Here is a 13,992-nt window from a genome sequence, read left to right as displayed (position 1 = left end):
ATCAACTTCACTGAAAGCAGATTGGGGTGAGGGAGTTGGCCCAAATACAAGTTATTTCAACTTTAATAATAACATTTTCTTGTCGTCACATTAGGAGGCAAGAAGCGAAGAGTTAGTTGCAAATTAATCACAACTGATCCTTTTTTCAGTGCAAGATTCCCTGAAACCCAGTAGCATGGTTTTGTATGTTCTATGGGAAGAATATATACAGTGCCAATGGGAAGTATAAAGAGAGAGGTAGGAGTAAAAGATCTCAGACTGTTACTACAAAGACTTCGTATAAACTTGTCTCCTGCCTCCTAAATTACAGTGTTTTAATACAAACATCTCTAAGTATGGAATGTATTTAGTTGTGCTTTATTATTTTGCAACATAGCTGAGAGCAATTAGCTACAATATCATCTAGTAATTACAGTGTATGTAAATGCTATAGAGTCTACAGTACAAACACAGCCACACTTAGCTGTTTTATCATTTGGTGAATGCGGGACAAAGGCTTTAGAACTGAGCACAGCTGATGAGACTCCCACTGTACACAGCAGAAATTTAGGCAGTGAGCTTTGATGTTGCTGCTTAAGCTGCTCTGAATTCTGTAAACCATTTGTTTCCATTTTAATTCACAGCAAGAGGCTCAGTAATTTGTGGACTGCTTTTAATCATAACTTCCCTCGTAGGAAATTTAAACACTTGCCAGAACTGTATGCTCCCTCTCATCTTACATTTAAGTAGCTCTATTAGTTTTCTATTTCACATTGGTTTAAGTATGGAAATGAAAGTATTCATCTTTTGAAAAAACCACCTTTAGGCTGCTGTATTCACACATGCACTGAACTGACAGAGAGCTTTGTGCCATTTTGCCAAAAGGTGAAAGAGAAATTCTGCCCCTAAATCATCCATGCCACATCTCGGCCTCCTTACAGATGCTTTATTTCTTTAATAAAGAAGGGCTGTTGCTGCTACACTCCTGAAATGGCCTTTCTGTTCTCCTTTGCTTCTAGCAAATTTAATAAAGAGCTTAAAAAGATGTCAGGGAGAAAACAGACTAGAAGAAGATGAAGATTAGATACCCGCTGTGTTAGCTTCAGTGAGTGTCCTAAAGCTGAGATCCCTGGCCAAATTAAGAAACTCCTGGATCTGTAGTAAAGGATCCTAACTCAACTCTCATTACTAACTTGTAGAAGGGGAATGCCTGTCCTGTGGGAAGGGCTTTCTAGAGCTATGCCTGGCTTCTTCGTGTAACTTAGAAGAGCATAAAGAAATGGATGGGGAAAAACACTTTAAGCAGTGATTTTATGTTTCCAAACAGTGGGACTAAGGTAGCAGTTCACTACTCAATATCTTTCCTTCCTCTTAGTTCAGAATAAAATGATGCTGAGCAGTAATCAAAAAATATGTTCGTTCTTTGCAGTGAGAAAGAGGCATGCTTGCTTTTGTTGGAAAAACAGCTCATTTGGGTCACACCAGCTTCTTTTACTGTCTTGGAGGAGCAAAGGTGGAACACCACTTTGAGCAGAGGATCTTGAATCAGTTCTGAATGCTTGTCCTGCACTGAATGCAGGATGGTCCTCTTATGTTGCAACCTCTATCTGTTTACCATGTATCTTCTCCAGAACCTTTGTAAAATTGTCATGCTAAGGGTCATTAGAATTGTTCAGGGACAGATAACTTCTCTGTTTCATAAGGTATTTAGCTGGGAGCTCATATGTTGTACTACTTCATGGCATTCTGAGTCTAACAGAAACTACAATTTCAGAATTGATGCAAGATTTGGGTCAAAAATACTCCGTTTGTCCTTGTCAAGTATTCAGGATGTTTCATACATAGTAGGTATAAAATATACCCAGGGTTTATAACCCTGGAGAAATTACAGTTCTGAAGAGTTATTTTGTGGAGCCAGCGAGACTGATGGGCAAGTGGAGAACAGGGAATTTCAGAGCAGTAGCTGGCATGTGCACTACAGTGCTGGTGAGCCTTGCGGAAGCTATGCTACATATAAACCAGCTGATTAATAGCTGTCAAAGAGAAGAAAGAGGAGTGATGAAGTCATGTGGGAAAAGGAGGAGAGCAGCTGTGAGCTGGCCATTGAATCCAGGAAGAAGGGGATGTCAACATGGCATAGCTGAGATTGTCCCAAATATCACGTGAAGCCCTGGAGCACAAAGCTCATGGCCACTGTAGGGATGTCAGTGTAACAGTTTGACCTGTCTGAGGTCACTGGTTTGATAGTGGGAATTGAAAGCCTGTATTAGGAAACTAAAATCACTTGATTTGCATCCATGCTTTGATTGATTAATGAGTCAAACTCTTGGCATAGTCTTTGTAATGAGGTTGCTTCAAAGTTGATTTATCATCATCATCAGTGCTATTTTGGAATGTAAACACTGATATTAAAAGAAAAAGGTCAACCACCTTTGAGAGTTAAAGTGCCAGATTGTATTCTTACTCATATTAATGATTAAATTTGCTGGCAAACACTTGGGTGCAGTGCCTGGTAGAAAAGCAAGCTTGCAGGTCAGCATCAGATCTTGTTTTTTGTGATATGATGCACTAGCCTTATTTATAATAGAGAATATTTGGTTGCATATTGTCTTTGGTACCTACACTGTGGATTGCAAAATCCTGCATAAGAGCCTGTGGAAGTATGAATAAGAAATGAAGCATTATGATAAGCTGTAAGATTCTTCTGTTCTAAAAGGTATTGACTGCTGGTGAGCTGTACTGTGAAGCAAATGATTTCTTATGTGATCTATGAACACTTAAGAAAATAATATCTCAGAGGAGATTAAAAGTGTATGTTATGATAGCTAAAGAGCTGTTAAAATATTTATCTGCTGCTGTTTGTAAATCCATGAACAGCTTAATCTAATTGTTACGATACAGAAAGTCTCAGGTCACTAATCCAACAATTAGTAGCCGGAGCGTAACTGACCATGCAAATACTTTGACTCACAAAAAGGAGTATTTTATGTTGGTAAATCCTTTTTCCACAAATTTCAGTGGGAAATAGTAACATTTCCAAAGATTATGCAGGAAAATTAAATAAAAATGTTAATATTAATTGTATCTGGTACAGAGTCGACAATAGCTTGGTTACCTAAGGCTGAGCATCGCCTTCCCCCACAGGGAACACATCTGTTAATCATGCTAGGCATTACTCAACTTCAGTTGGCATCAGCAACATTTTAGGTGTAATCGAAATTATCATGACAAATCTTTCCCTAAATTGACAAGGCTCTACTTTTGACACCACTCATTACTTCAGCACAGCCTCGTACTGATCTGAGGAATGCTTAAGAGGTTGGACATGTTAGGGAATCTTTTAAGAAACAAACAAACACCATCACCAGCAAAGGGGTTCTTGCCAGACATGAGTTATAATGAGCTCAGAGCACTTGTGAGAACAGCCAGTAGGGACAGCCATAGTTGATGATTTCTCCAGTGACATACTGTGCTGATTTTGGACTCTGGGACTGCACAAAAAGCATTTGTCTTGCTGCAAACAGTGCTTCTCCTTTGTGTTGTGATGAGTAGCTGAGCAGTGTTTATTGATCACCAAGCTGATAAGGCAACGTTTGAGAATTCTGCCCTTTCTGGAGTGTCACCTTATCTGCATAATAGCAGCTTGCTAATGTACCATCCCTGTTATTTTATAAAGTAGTTTAGCACACAGAGTGGGCACTCCTGCTTCCTAGTATTCAGTGAGGACAAGATCTCATCCAAACTGTTCAGAATAAACTGTCCTGAAAGTTTTCTGACACCAGTTTCATGTTGTAACACAGCCACTGGGTCTGCCCAAATGAGCAGGCAGCTTGTACTGAAGCAGGTAACTGACAAATACTCCAGCTGTTTCAGTCCTACTTAACGTGGGATTATTTTGTTTAATAGCTGGAGACTGTTTCCAAAAGCCACAGTCATCAGAAAGGTTACATTCTGCCATCTATCTTTGTACTGAAGTCCCATTGGGGTGTCTCAGCAGGCTACTCCCAAAACACAGATGTTTCTGGCTATTCATTCAGCATTTTAGTGCCGCTGGATACCTCTAGCTTTTTATTACTGGGAGCTTCTTAAAATGTAAATAGTTGTGTTTTTTTCTTTCTGAAATCACCAGTGCTGTCTCCAAAGTAACATAACAGTAGAAATGACTACATAGGTACCTCTGGGCGGTGCGTGCTCTGTGTCAGTAGAACTCACTAAAAATTAATAGAACTTTTGTCTGCGTGGAACTTCAACCTGAAAGCCTCTATGTCTAGTTTTTAATCAGGAAACTTCCCAGGACTCCACCAAAGAAAGAAACTCGAGGATTTGGCGAGTAAGAAGTGGATATATGTGCATATCTGTCTCCCTCCTTGAAAATTCAACTTTGAGGGAACACGGTGTGTATTTTTACTCTTCAAGGTCCTGGAAGGTTTCAGGGTTTATGAAGAACAACCTATTTTTACAAGCATGGAAAGGCCCTTAAGTGTGACCACTGGCATCTTAAATTAGTCATAGCTGGTCTCAGGAACATCACAGTCCATGTCACCCATGTCATTTTTGTCAAACGTGGAGGGAAATGCCTTTTTCTGCCACTTCCATGTCCTTAAACATTCCCATTTAACATTTGTAAGCTGATGTAGAACTTATATGGGTGTAGATTTTGAAAGGATAGCAATTTTTTTCCCATCTAGATGGCACAAGATACGCTGAAAACAAAGGCGTTAAAATACCTTAGTGGCTTAGGGCTTGTGGCAGTGAAAGATACTTCCTTTTCACTGCCTTTTTTGCATCAGTCTGAAGACACTCAAGTTTGTAACCACTCAGTTCACTCAGCAGCCTAGCAAAAATACTAAGGCAGTGTAATTAGTGCCTTTATTTTTATTACATCTTCTTTATGGATATGTAACCCACTGGATTCTTTTTGAGGTAGCTAAGCTTGCTGTGGTGCTAACAGGGTTCCCTCCTGCAGCAGCGTGGGAAAAAACACATTTAGAAGATATCAATGAGTGCAGGACTGGAAGGATAGAACTGAAACCCAACAATATCTCAGATCTCTGCTCCCTGCCTCTTGTTCTTCTTTGCTCTTGTAGGAAAATTTACCCATAGAGCTAACAAGCCACCAGCCCCAGTGTGACAGAGATGAGGGACTAAGCTGATGCCTTACTCAGTTTCGCACTTTTAGAGGCTGAATCTCCTACAGGATTTTCTGCTAAATGAAACTGATGTGTATGTCCACTGTGGAGGCAACAGATGGAATTCTTGTTTTTAAGATGCCATAAAGACAACTGTTGTAAAAAGAAGGATGAGATGGAGCCATTCACAAGTCACAGCCTGTATCTGTATTCCCTACTGCGCGGCTCAAGGTCTGTCCTGGAAACTGTCATCATTGAATACTATTAGCTGATACAGTGGTAGCCACGGGCTGTCAAACATTATAGAAAAAGAAAAAAAACAATCTCAGAACGATTAAACTTCATTAAACCAAACACAATCAAACCATGAAGTATTAGTTTGTCCTCACATCAGCCAAAGCTGATGTGTCTTCATGCATCTTTCCTTCTGAATTGTTGATTTTTGATCATGATGACTATCTCATCTTTCATTTTATGGTAAAATAGGTCTTTTCAAGTGCCAGTAAAGAGTGTTGTGATAAACATATGTTCAAGAATGACACCCTGCGTGTTGATTGAGATGCTTCCTATGGCTGTTTGTGTTTATGATATCAGCAACCAGTTTTCAATCGTTCCACAGACTTTGATAGCAGAGGGCCCCCTTACCTTTGCTTGTAAAGGTTTTGATTCTGCTTTCACAGAAAGGAAGAATTGGTTCAAACTTTTCGCTGCCTCTTGTGACTGTGAAGTAGTTGGCTTTCTGTTCACTCCAGTTTGCAAGTTTTTAAATCAAAAGATGCTAAAGAAGATGCAGGTGTCTCTGACTGAACTGACATAAGATAATGCATAAACACTAATCCAAAGGAGGTTGCAGGATGTTAGCTCTCGTGCCTGAAGTAGCTGCAAACTATAAAGGAAGCAAACTAAGAATAAAGGTGATAAAAGGTTACCCAAAGGATGATAGAAAGGAATTCAAACACTGTGGGTGTCACTGTGTGCAATGTGAGATAGGCAAACATTTCTCTTTCCCTAAACTTTTTAAGATTGAGATATAGGAGAGGTGAGTATGTATGGAGCCACCTGAGTGATGCTTCCACGACACCTGCAGCCTGCTGGTGTCACAGGGCACTGTACTGCTGCGGTGTGAACTGCTGGAATTAGTTGTGGACAATAATGAAATAGGGATAAAGTTTGTTTTTCAGTATTGACCGTTTTCTGGGTAGTGAGCTGAGAGATCCTGTGACCCTCTTCTGAAGTTCTAGAGGAAACACATGGGAGGAGGTATTTCAGTACCAGCCCTTGCTACTAGCCTGTTAAATTCTGAGGGTTCTCCCTTCCTGCATTCCTCCTTTTCTGGGCAACGAGTATTTTATGCTACAAGTGTGAACCCTTAGCCTTTATCACCAGGCAACCACATTAACAAGACATCCCTAACTATCTTACAGAGCGTGCTTTCATTCTAGCAGTTCTTCCATCTGTGTCATTCACCATTCACGCACACTCCTCCATCTGCTAGGCAGGGTCTGTTCTCCCTGTGTGAGATTTCAAAGCACCCAGGCACCTGCCTGGCTCGCAGATGGTGTTACTCCTTCACAGCGTGGAGGCATCACTGCCAACACAGCGACTTTCGGGGAGATGAAAGGGGCCGATGCAGTTAAGAGCTTCCTGAAGATGTGCCAGGACTCTGAGCTAACAGTAACTATTGTGTGTGATCTGTTTGTTGCTGTCAAACTGCGCAGGAGGTGAGGCTTTGTAACAAGTCTCCTACCTACTTTGGGAAAAAGAACCTCTCAACTGCAGCACGAGGGCAGAAATCCCGCTCTCCCATTAAAACCACCCCAAAGAAACCTTTTTCTGATCCAGTGCTAACTTTTCTAGATGCTACTTCATACCACTCGAGTTTTTTTTCTCCCCTCGATACTATTTGTTGCCAAGGAAAGAAGGCTGGCGCGGCAGCAGAAGGCAGCTACGCCCGTGCCCAAAACTAAGTTCAACTCCGAGGGAGGCGAGCGGTCCGTGCCCCGACGGAGCTTGGCGGAGCGGGATCGCGGGGAGAAGGGAGGAGCGGCGGCTCCTCTGCGGGCGCCTTCCTGCAAATCCCCCAGCTTTTGGGTTTCGGGGCTGGGAGCTGGGGAGCGAGACCTCGCGAAGCGCCTTACCCCCTCCATTTTTGTAGCAGAGGTAGGGGAACCTCCAGACGTTGGCCAGGTCCACGGCGAAGCCGATGACGGAGAGAAGGAAGTCGATCTTCTTGCCCCACGTCTCCCTGTCCTGGGGGCCGTAGCGGGGCGCGGGGGCGGCGGGCAGGAGGTTGCTGCTGGTGTATTGCACGCCGTTGTGCTCCTTCACCAGGATCAGCTCCACGTCCTTCCGCGGGGGAGGCGGCCCCGGGCGCTCCGGCAAAGGGGCCACCACCGACACTTTGCGGTCGGGCTGGATCTGTTTGTTCATCCTCGCCTTAAACATCCAGAGAGAGCGAGCTTGAGGCGGGGGAGCGGGCGAGGCGGGGCGGGGAAGGGAAGGAGGGAAGCGCGCTGCCCGCTGCAGGCGGCTCCGCTCTCCAGCCCGCCGGTGTCAGCGCTGCAGGAGCGAGGCACGGCCGTAATAAGAGCCATGCAAATGAGGCGGGAGAAGGGGGGACCGGGGTGCCCCCAGGGAGCGGGGCTTCCCGCGCCCTTCCTCCGCGGGGGAGCGGCCGGCAGCCGGCGCACCTGGGGCCGCCCTGCCTTGCCCGGCCCGTCGGGCACCGAGCGCAGCCCGCCCCGCGCTGCCCAGCGGGGCTATCGGGGATCACATTCGGGCCCTGCCCTGCCCTGCCCTGCTCGCGCGTCCACGGCCGGGCGGTCCGAAGTCGGCTGGCGGCAGGTGGAGCTGAACCGCACCGCTCACTGGCTGAGATGCGGGACGGAGGCAGCTCTCCCTGCGTGCTTGGGTTAGACGCTAGAATTTGGCTTTTGTGATCAGAACCCGAGGGGGTGTAGCATGAACGGCGGAGCTGGACGCTGCTCTTAGTCCCATGCTAAAACCGATCGATGCCCGACTTTTGCTTTCCTGGAAAGCACAGGTAGGGCTTGGTTATCAGGCTGCAGTATTTGTATAACATTATTTACTGTTCTTCTAAGTGGGACCCAGATCTTTTAGATGTAAAACGAGCAAACAATTAGCTAGCAGGTCAACAGCGGCTGCTGCCACAAGTGGTCTAAATAAGTTGGCAAACAGGGCTTTTCGGGCCCACCTCATATTGCAGCCACAAGCTGTAGCTGTCCCTTCTGTGTCTGCTGGGCAAAAAAATTTGAGTTACAAAAGCAGAAGAAACAGGCTGCTTCCCACCAGTGAGGTTAAATAACTTTCTTTCTGCTTCGAATCAATGAGAAATGGTCGGAGGCAGGACTGTCTGTGGTGCTACAGCCTACCACCCTTACTTGCTCTGCTAGGACTGATAATGCGTGTAAAGGTACTATTCAGTGAGTTCACAAACAATCTCAGGTTTTTAGAGTGTGAAAAAAATAGTCTCAATTGAGAGAGTTAAAGCTTGCAAGTTGCATCTTCCCCTCATCTCTTTAGGCCTCTGACTGTGAAGATGCTGCTGAGGCAGCTATTGACGATTTAGGGATTTCATGCCTTACAAAAGCTCTTGGCATTACAGAAGGCATCATACTGGGTTTCTCATGATCCTTAGCTGTGACTTGGTTCGCAAAGTCCTTGTCTGGAAAAAATACTTGAGCAGCATCTAGACTGTTACAGAGCAAATTCATGCTTAGAACACGTAGTTCAGACGCTCTCTTTCTGTTCCACAGTTTTCTACACTCTTCTCCAAATACATCACATGAAACTTTTTTCTCTGATCCTTTCGACACTTCATGCTACGCATGCCTGAAGCACTTTCCCCATGTGCAGTCCCTGCACAGTGCTCTGTGAGCTCTCAGGCCCAGTCCATGCCATGCTCCCACATCTTTACACCCGTGCACTGCACAGCTGCCTGCTCCTCACACCACCCATCATTCACAGCCACCTAATAACATAAAGCACTACATAAGCACCCATATTTCCATTTACATGCGTGCTATTACATGTGCCCACCATCCCCTGCGTTTTCTTGAGCCTGCACCCATCTCATGCGGCAAATGAAGGATGAGCTGTTTCTGGGCATGAGGAGAGCGCCTGCTCCCAGCCAAGAGCCCCCAAGCCATCCTGCTGACACTCACCAGGTAGCACTGGGGATGTCTCTGGCCCATTCCTTGGTACTTGTATGCAGGGGCAGGTGATGGAAGGGGAATTCCTTCTTCTGGCTTCTGCCACTCCGGGTCTGCAGTCTCGCTGAGAGCCGAAGCTGTAGCTTGGCCAGTAAGGAGCTTTTTAAATCTTGTTCCTCTCTCTCCACGTGACTAATCTGCACAGACTTCCTACACTAGGCAGCGGCACTCACATATTGCTTCTGGAAAAATAGGGCCTTACTAAGGAACACCCTTTTCCCCACAGTGGTCTCAATTAGCTGAGCTTGATTATGATATCTATTGTGGGAGGAATCTAGAAAGCCCCCACTTATTTCCTAGGAGAACTAAATCACTGTGTGCATGCATATATATATATAAATATATATGTATCTGCCTTTAGTTTTTGCATGGAAAGTGTGTGCAATCTGGTTAATGTAATATTTGCTGCACCCTCAAGGTAAGAAAGTCCTCAATTGGATTTTATAAAAAAGTTGCTTAATCTTGAATCTGTCTGGATCTTGTTATGCCTAATGGAGCCTGACAGCAGGTAGAGTGGCAGTCAGGGAAGGGAATATTGTATTTAGAAATCTCAATGGAGACAGGCAAGATGGCATGCTGTTAGCAGTGTTCCACTTTTGACTGGAAAATAGGTGATATCTTACTTTAAAAAATAGTCAGGCATTGCTGGATTAGTCATTAATTATTTAAATGCGTGTCTGTCATTCTCTTGGTAAGGTATAGGAGAATACACTCTGTGTTGTAATAGTAAGCTGGGATTGTCACTGTCATACCTTCACGTCTATGTAGAAAAAAACCCCAATGAACACTTCAGTGCGTGCCCCTAGACCTCAGTTTGCTGCGGGTGTGAAGGCTCGTTGACAGCAGGGCTTGCATCCACAGGCTCCAGCAGCACAGCACAGCCCTCTGCCACTGATCTGGCAGAACTGCAGGAGCTGGCTGCTGTCCTTCCTGTGAACCAGCACCAGAGGGGCTCTGTCGAACCGTGTGTCTTAGAACAGCTGTTGCATTCAGAAGGGTCTTGCGTTGTGCAAAGTTTGCTGTACTTGACAGAGCTTGGCATGCGTGCCAGACTAAGCAGTGGTTGAGAAGGGATGGGAATGCCTTATTAAGCATCACTGAGAAAGCAAGTAACAAAACAGCAGCAGCATTGAAACCAGAGGACAAAAGAGTAATGATAAAGGTAGTTGGATAAAGAGAAGAGTTCTAAGTATCAGAGCAATGAGTATAGAGGGTTGTAGGATTTTGTTTAATGGACAGGGTTGCATGATGATGTTGCTTGTGAGAGCTTGGGTTTGGAGGCCCTTGTTGTAATCCAATATATCATGAAAAGATTAAAAAAGGACATAGGATGTATGAACCACCTCTTTGATTTCATGTCCTGATATATCCACAGAAACCCTGAGCTCACTCTGGCTGTTGGGCTTATCAGCACTGAAAGACTAAACATTTTTCAAATGAACCACATGAGCTGAATGCAGTTAGGTTTGGTTATTCTGTGATAAAAGAAACTCGGACAATAGCCAATTGCGGTAGGAACTGGGAGCAAAGTAGAGAACAGCTTTCTTACTAAATCAATGTTAAATCAATTTCTAGCGATAGGAACATGGCAGTGGCAGGGGTGTGCCCATCTTTCTAGTTATCAGGTAGAGGACACCGTGCTGCTGACTGTATGAGACACCTTTTGATGACAGCAGATGTATTGGCTCCAGTTCGTTGGTTGTTGTGTGCAGGTTGGGAAGTTTCGCTTTTCAGTATCTCTAAGATCACGTTGCCATTCCAAATGTTGAGTTTACTTAGCATTTAGAAGCTTTGTGTTGTGTTCTTAGGAGGCTGTTGTTATAGCATCTCATCCCTACAACCAGAGAAATACATCTCTCTCACCGAGAGGGCCCATCCGTGTTGGTCCAAGTCTGCATATTGACAGCTGGTCTGCCGTACTACAAACTGCCTTCAGGCTGAAGGCAGATATTATAGAAGTTCTCTAGGATGTGCTGACATTGCATTTGCAAAAGAAAACCAGGTTAAAAGGGAAGGTAACTGACTTCTTCCTATAACTGACTATAGTAACATTGTTGTTTTCTCCAGTCAAGCTGTTTGAGATCATCACAACCTCCCAGGTTTATTTCCTGGGACCCACTACCTCAGCACTGGTTGCCTTCTGCAAGGCAGCCATCAGGGTTACCCAGGCAGATATCCCATGGCACCTGATTCATCTTAGATATATTGGATCACTCCAGCTCGGGCTCTGTGGCTGGGTGTTGCTCTGTGTAAAATGGCTGAGGTAACCAGGAAACATACAATCAGTGTGGAGAAAATCTTTTTTCAATCTGACCGCATGAAGTGCATTTCATCCTCTTCTTTTCACCTTGGTTTGTGCAGGGGCCAGGAAAGGGTGAGAACACTCACCAACCTAAGGTCTGCTTTGAGCAGTAAGGGAACCAGAACACTTGAGTCTGCTGTGATCTATCTTTTTGGTCCATCCTGTTCTATCTACGTGCAATCTCTATTTACTAGTTAAAAGAAACCTTCCTTGAACAAAAATGGCCTAAATTTCAGTGAAGTCTTCTCAGCAGTTTGTGAATTACAAATAATTCCAACCTGGAACAGGTTGCCCAGAGAGGTGGTGGCTGCCCTGTCCTGCAGACTGCAGTCAAGGGCAGGCTGGATCAGGCCCTGGGCAGCCTGATGGAGCTGTGGTGTCCCTGTGCTCTGCTGAGAGTTGAACTAGATGGCTTTTAAAGGTTCCTTCCAACTCTAAGGATTCTGATTTGATGATTATCAGCTATGACCTTCATCTTAAGGGGATCTTGCTTGCTTTTTTCCCCACCTGTATTTTAAGTTTGGTCAGAAGCAGTTATGAACACCCATTCTACTCTGTCATTTCCAGGTGATAGTCCTGTAGTTTATGGAAGATATTCTTGTTTCTAATCCTTGAAGACCAGGTTCAACATTTTATTCTGTTCATTTCCATCTTGTCTCCATTTTTGTAATTCCAGGGCTTAAGAACATCAATTTTTCCTGTGCGAGCACCATTCTTCCCACCTTTGCTGTTGTCTGCCAACTTCGCCACCTCCAAATTTAATTAGCAAGCACAAACTTTTATATGTGTGTATTATTAATGCAAATATTAAATAAGCTCATTCCCAATAACAGATCTTTTGGGATGTATAACCTCATTCCAAGCCTATAATTATCCTTACAACACAACATACTATTATTTTGTCAGTTTCATTCCTGCCTTAACGGTTCTTTTATTTATTCTCACCTCCTCTGCTCAGGTTAACAATTAAACTGTCATTGTAACAACTGCTTTTCTGAATTACTGATAGGTTAATATCTACTTCATTGTCCTTGTTTTTATAAAAGGCAGTTATCAAAATAAGATACCAGATTAATCTGGCTTCATTTGGAAGTCTGGGTTTTGTGAAGTGTTTTAACAGCCTAATTATTAAATGAGAGTAGGATAATGGGAACTCCACATGGTCGTAGGATTACATGCATTTCCCTAATCGAGGATTTCACAAAAATACTTTGTAATTTCTGTTGCCTGCAGACCCTAATGTAGACACCTAAATGTCCAGAGCTAGATGTAGGGATGTCCCAAAATGTGTGCCGATACGAAAACTTGAATTTCACATGAGTAGATTTTTTTACTGCACTGCTAATAACAAGGTGCTGGGTGTTATTTTTCTCCTGTTGAAAAGACAAAACAAAAAAACTGAAGCAATCTGTCCTTGCTTGCTGGGAGAACCTGTCCTTCCTCTTCGTGCCAGTCTCTCGCTGATATCTCTGCTTGTACCGCAAGTAAAACATGTCTAATTGTGCAGGCTGCAAAAAAGACTGAGAATGAGTACTGGTATCTTCCTTAACTAGAAATAGCCCCTTTAATGTGGCTTTCTGACCTTAAATTTGTTGAGTATTACATTGGCTGTTGGACAAATTGAAAGCCAATCTTTATGTAGACTCATTCATTTTAAGAAGCATTATGCACATGTATCTGAAGACAATAAAACAGACAGGTCATTCTTTTTCCAAATGCATAGCATCTGACTTCACTGGTTACTCTAAAGCCCAAGCATTGAGAATGTTTGTTATTCAGTGACAGTGCTTTCTTCTCGGCCTAATATGAACATTTGGGACTAAAGTGTTTTCTTTGGTGTAGAACCAGAACTCCCTTTTTTGACCAGTGGCAGTGATAAGCACATGCTTGGAGAGGAGATGTAGAAATGAAAGCCTCACCTATCCAATTTTCTCATTTCTCATTTATTCTAAGAGCACTCGTAAAACAAGCCACTGATTTTCTTAAACATTCTTTAAGATGTTGTGATTCCAGCTCTTTGAGATGGAGAAAGAACAGCAGGGAATTGAAGGTAGCCTCCTCCAAAACACTGAACAAGGCCAGTTCTTTATTTCTTTTAAAAAGAGGGGATCTGTATAAACATACACACTTGAAAGGACCCAAGTCTTACCACAAGTATTAGTTGTAGTGCCAAATCTGACTTCTCAAAGTTTAAGAACTTTTGTGTGTTTTGCCTGTGTGAGTTTACACATTTGTCTCACAGGGGTGTTCACATCATGAGCAGGTTTGAATAGATTTTACTTATTTTTACAGTTGAAAGCCTTTGCGGTTCTATAGCAACAGATCCAAGTACTGTGAGCTGATGCAGTGC

General features: G+C 43.7%; 1 protein-coding gene across 1 annotated transcript in view; it reads right to left on the bottom strand.

The window, feature by feature from the left end:
* Nucleotides 1-7,852, bottom strand: part of SLC6A2 (solute carrier family 6 member 2) — a 64,827-nt gene extending 56,975 nt beyond the window's left edge. Inside the window, exon 1 of the mRNA XM_052685188.1 lies at nucleotides 7,247-7,852. Within this exon, the coding sequence (XP_052541148.1) occupies nucleotides 7,247-7,553 (307 nt within the window). The 5' untranslated portion in view covers nucleotides 7,554-7,852. The remainder of the gene's footprint in view (nucleotides 1-7,246) is intronic.
* Nucleotides 7,853-13,992: the final 6,140 nt, after the last annotated feature.

Source organism: Tympanuchus pallidicinctus, unplaced genomic scaffold (assembly GCF_026119805.1).
Source record: "Tympanuchus pallidicinctus isolate F22 unplaced genomic scaffold, pur_lepc_1.0 scaffold22, whole genome shotgun sequence".
Lineage (NCBI taxonomy): Eukaryota > Metazoa > Chordata > Aves > Galliformes > Phasianidae > Tympanuchus > Tympanuchus pallidicinctus.
This window is presented reverse-complemented; position numbering and strand designations above follow the sequence as displayed.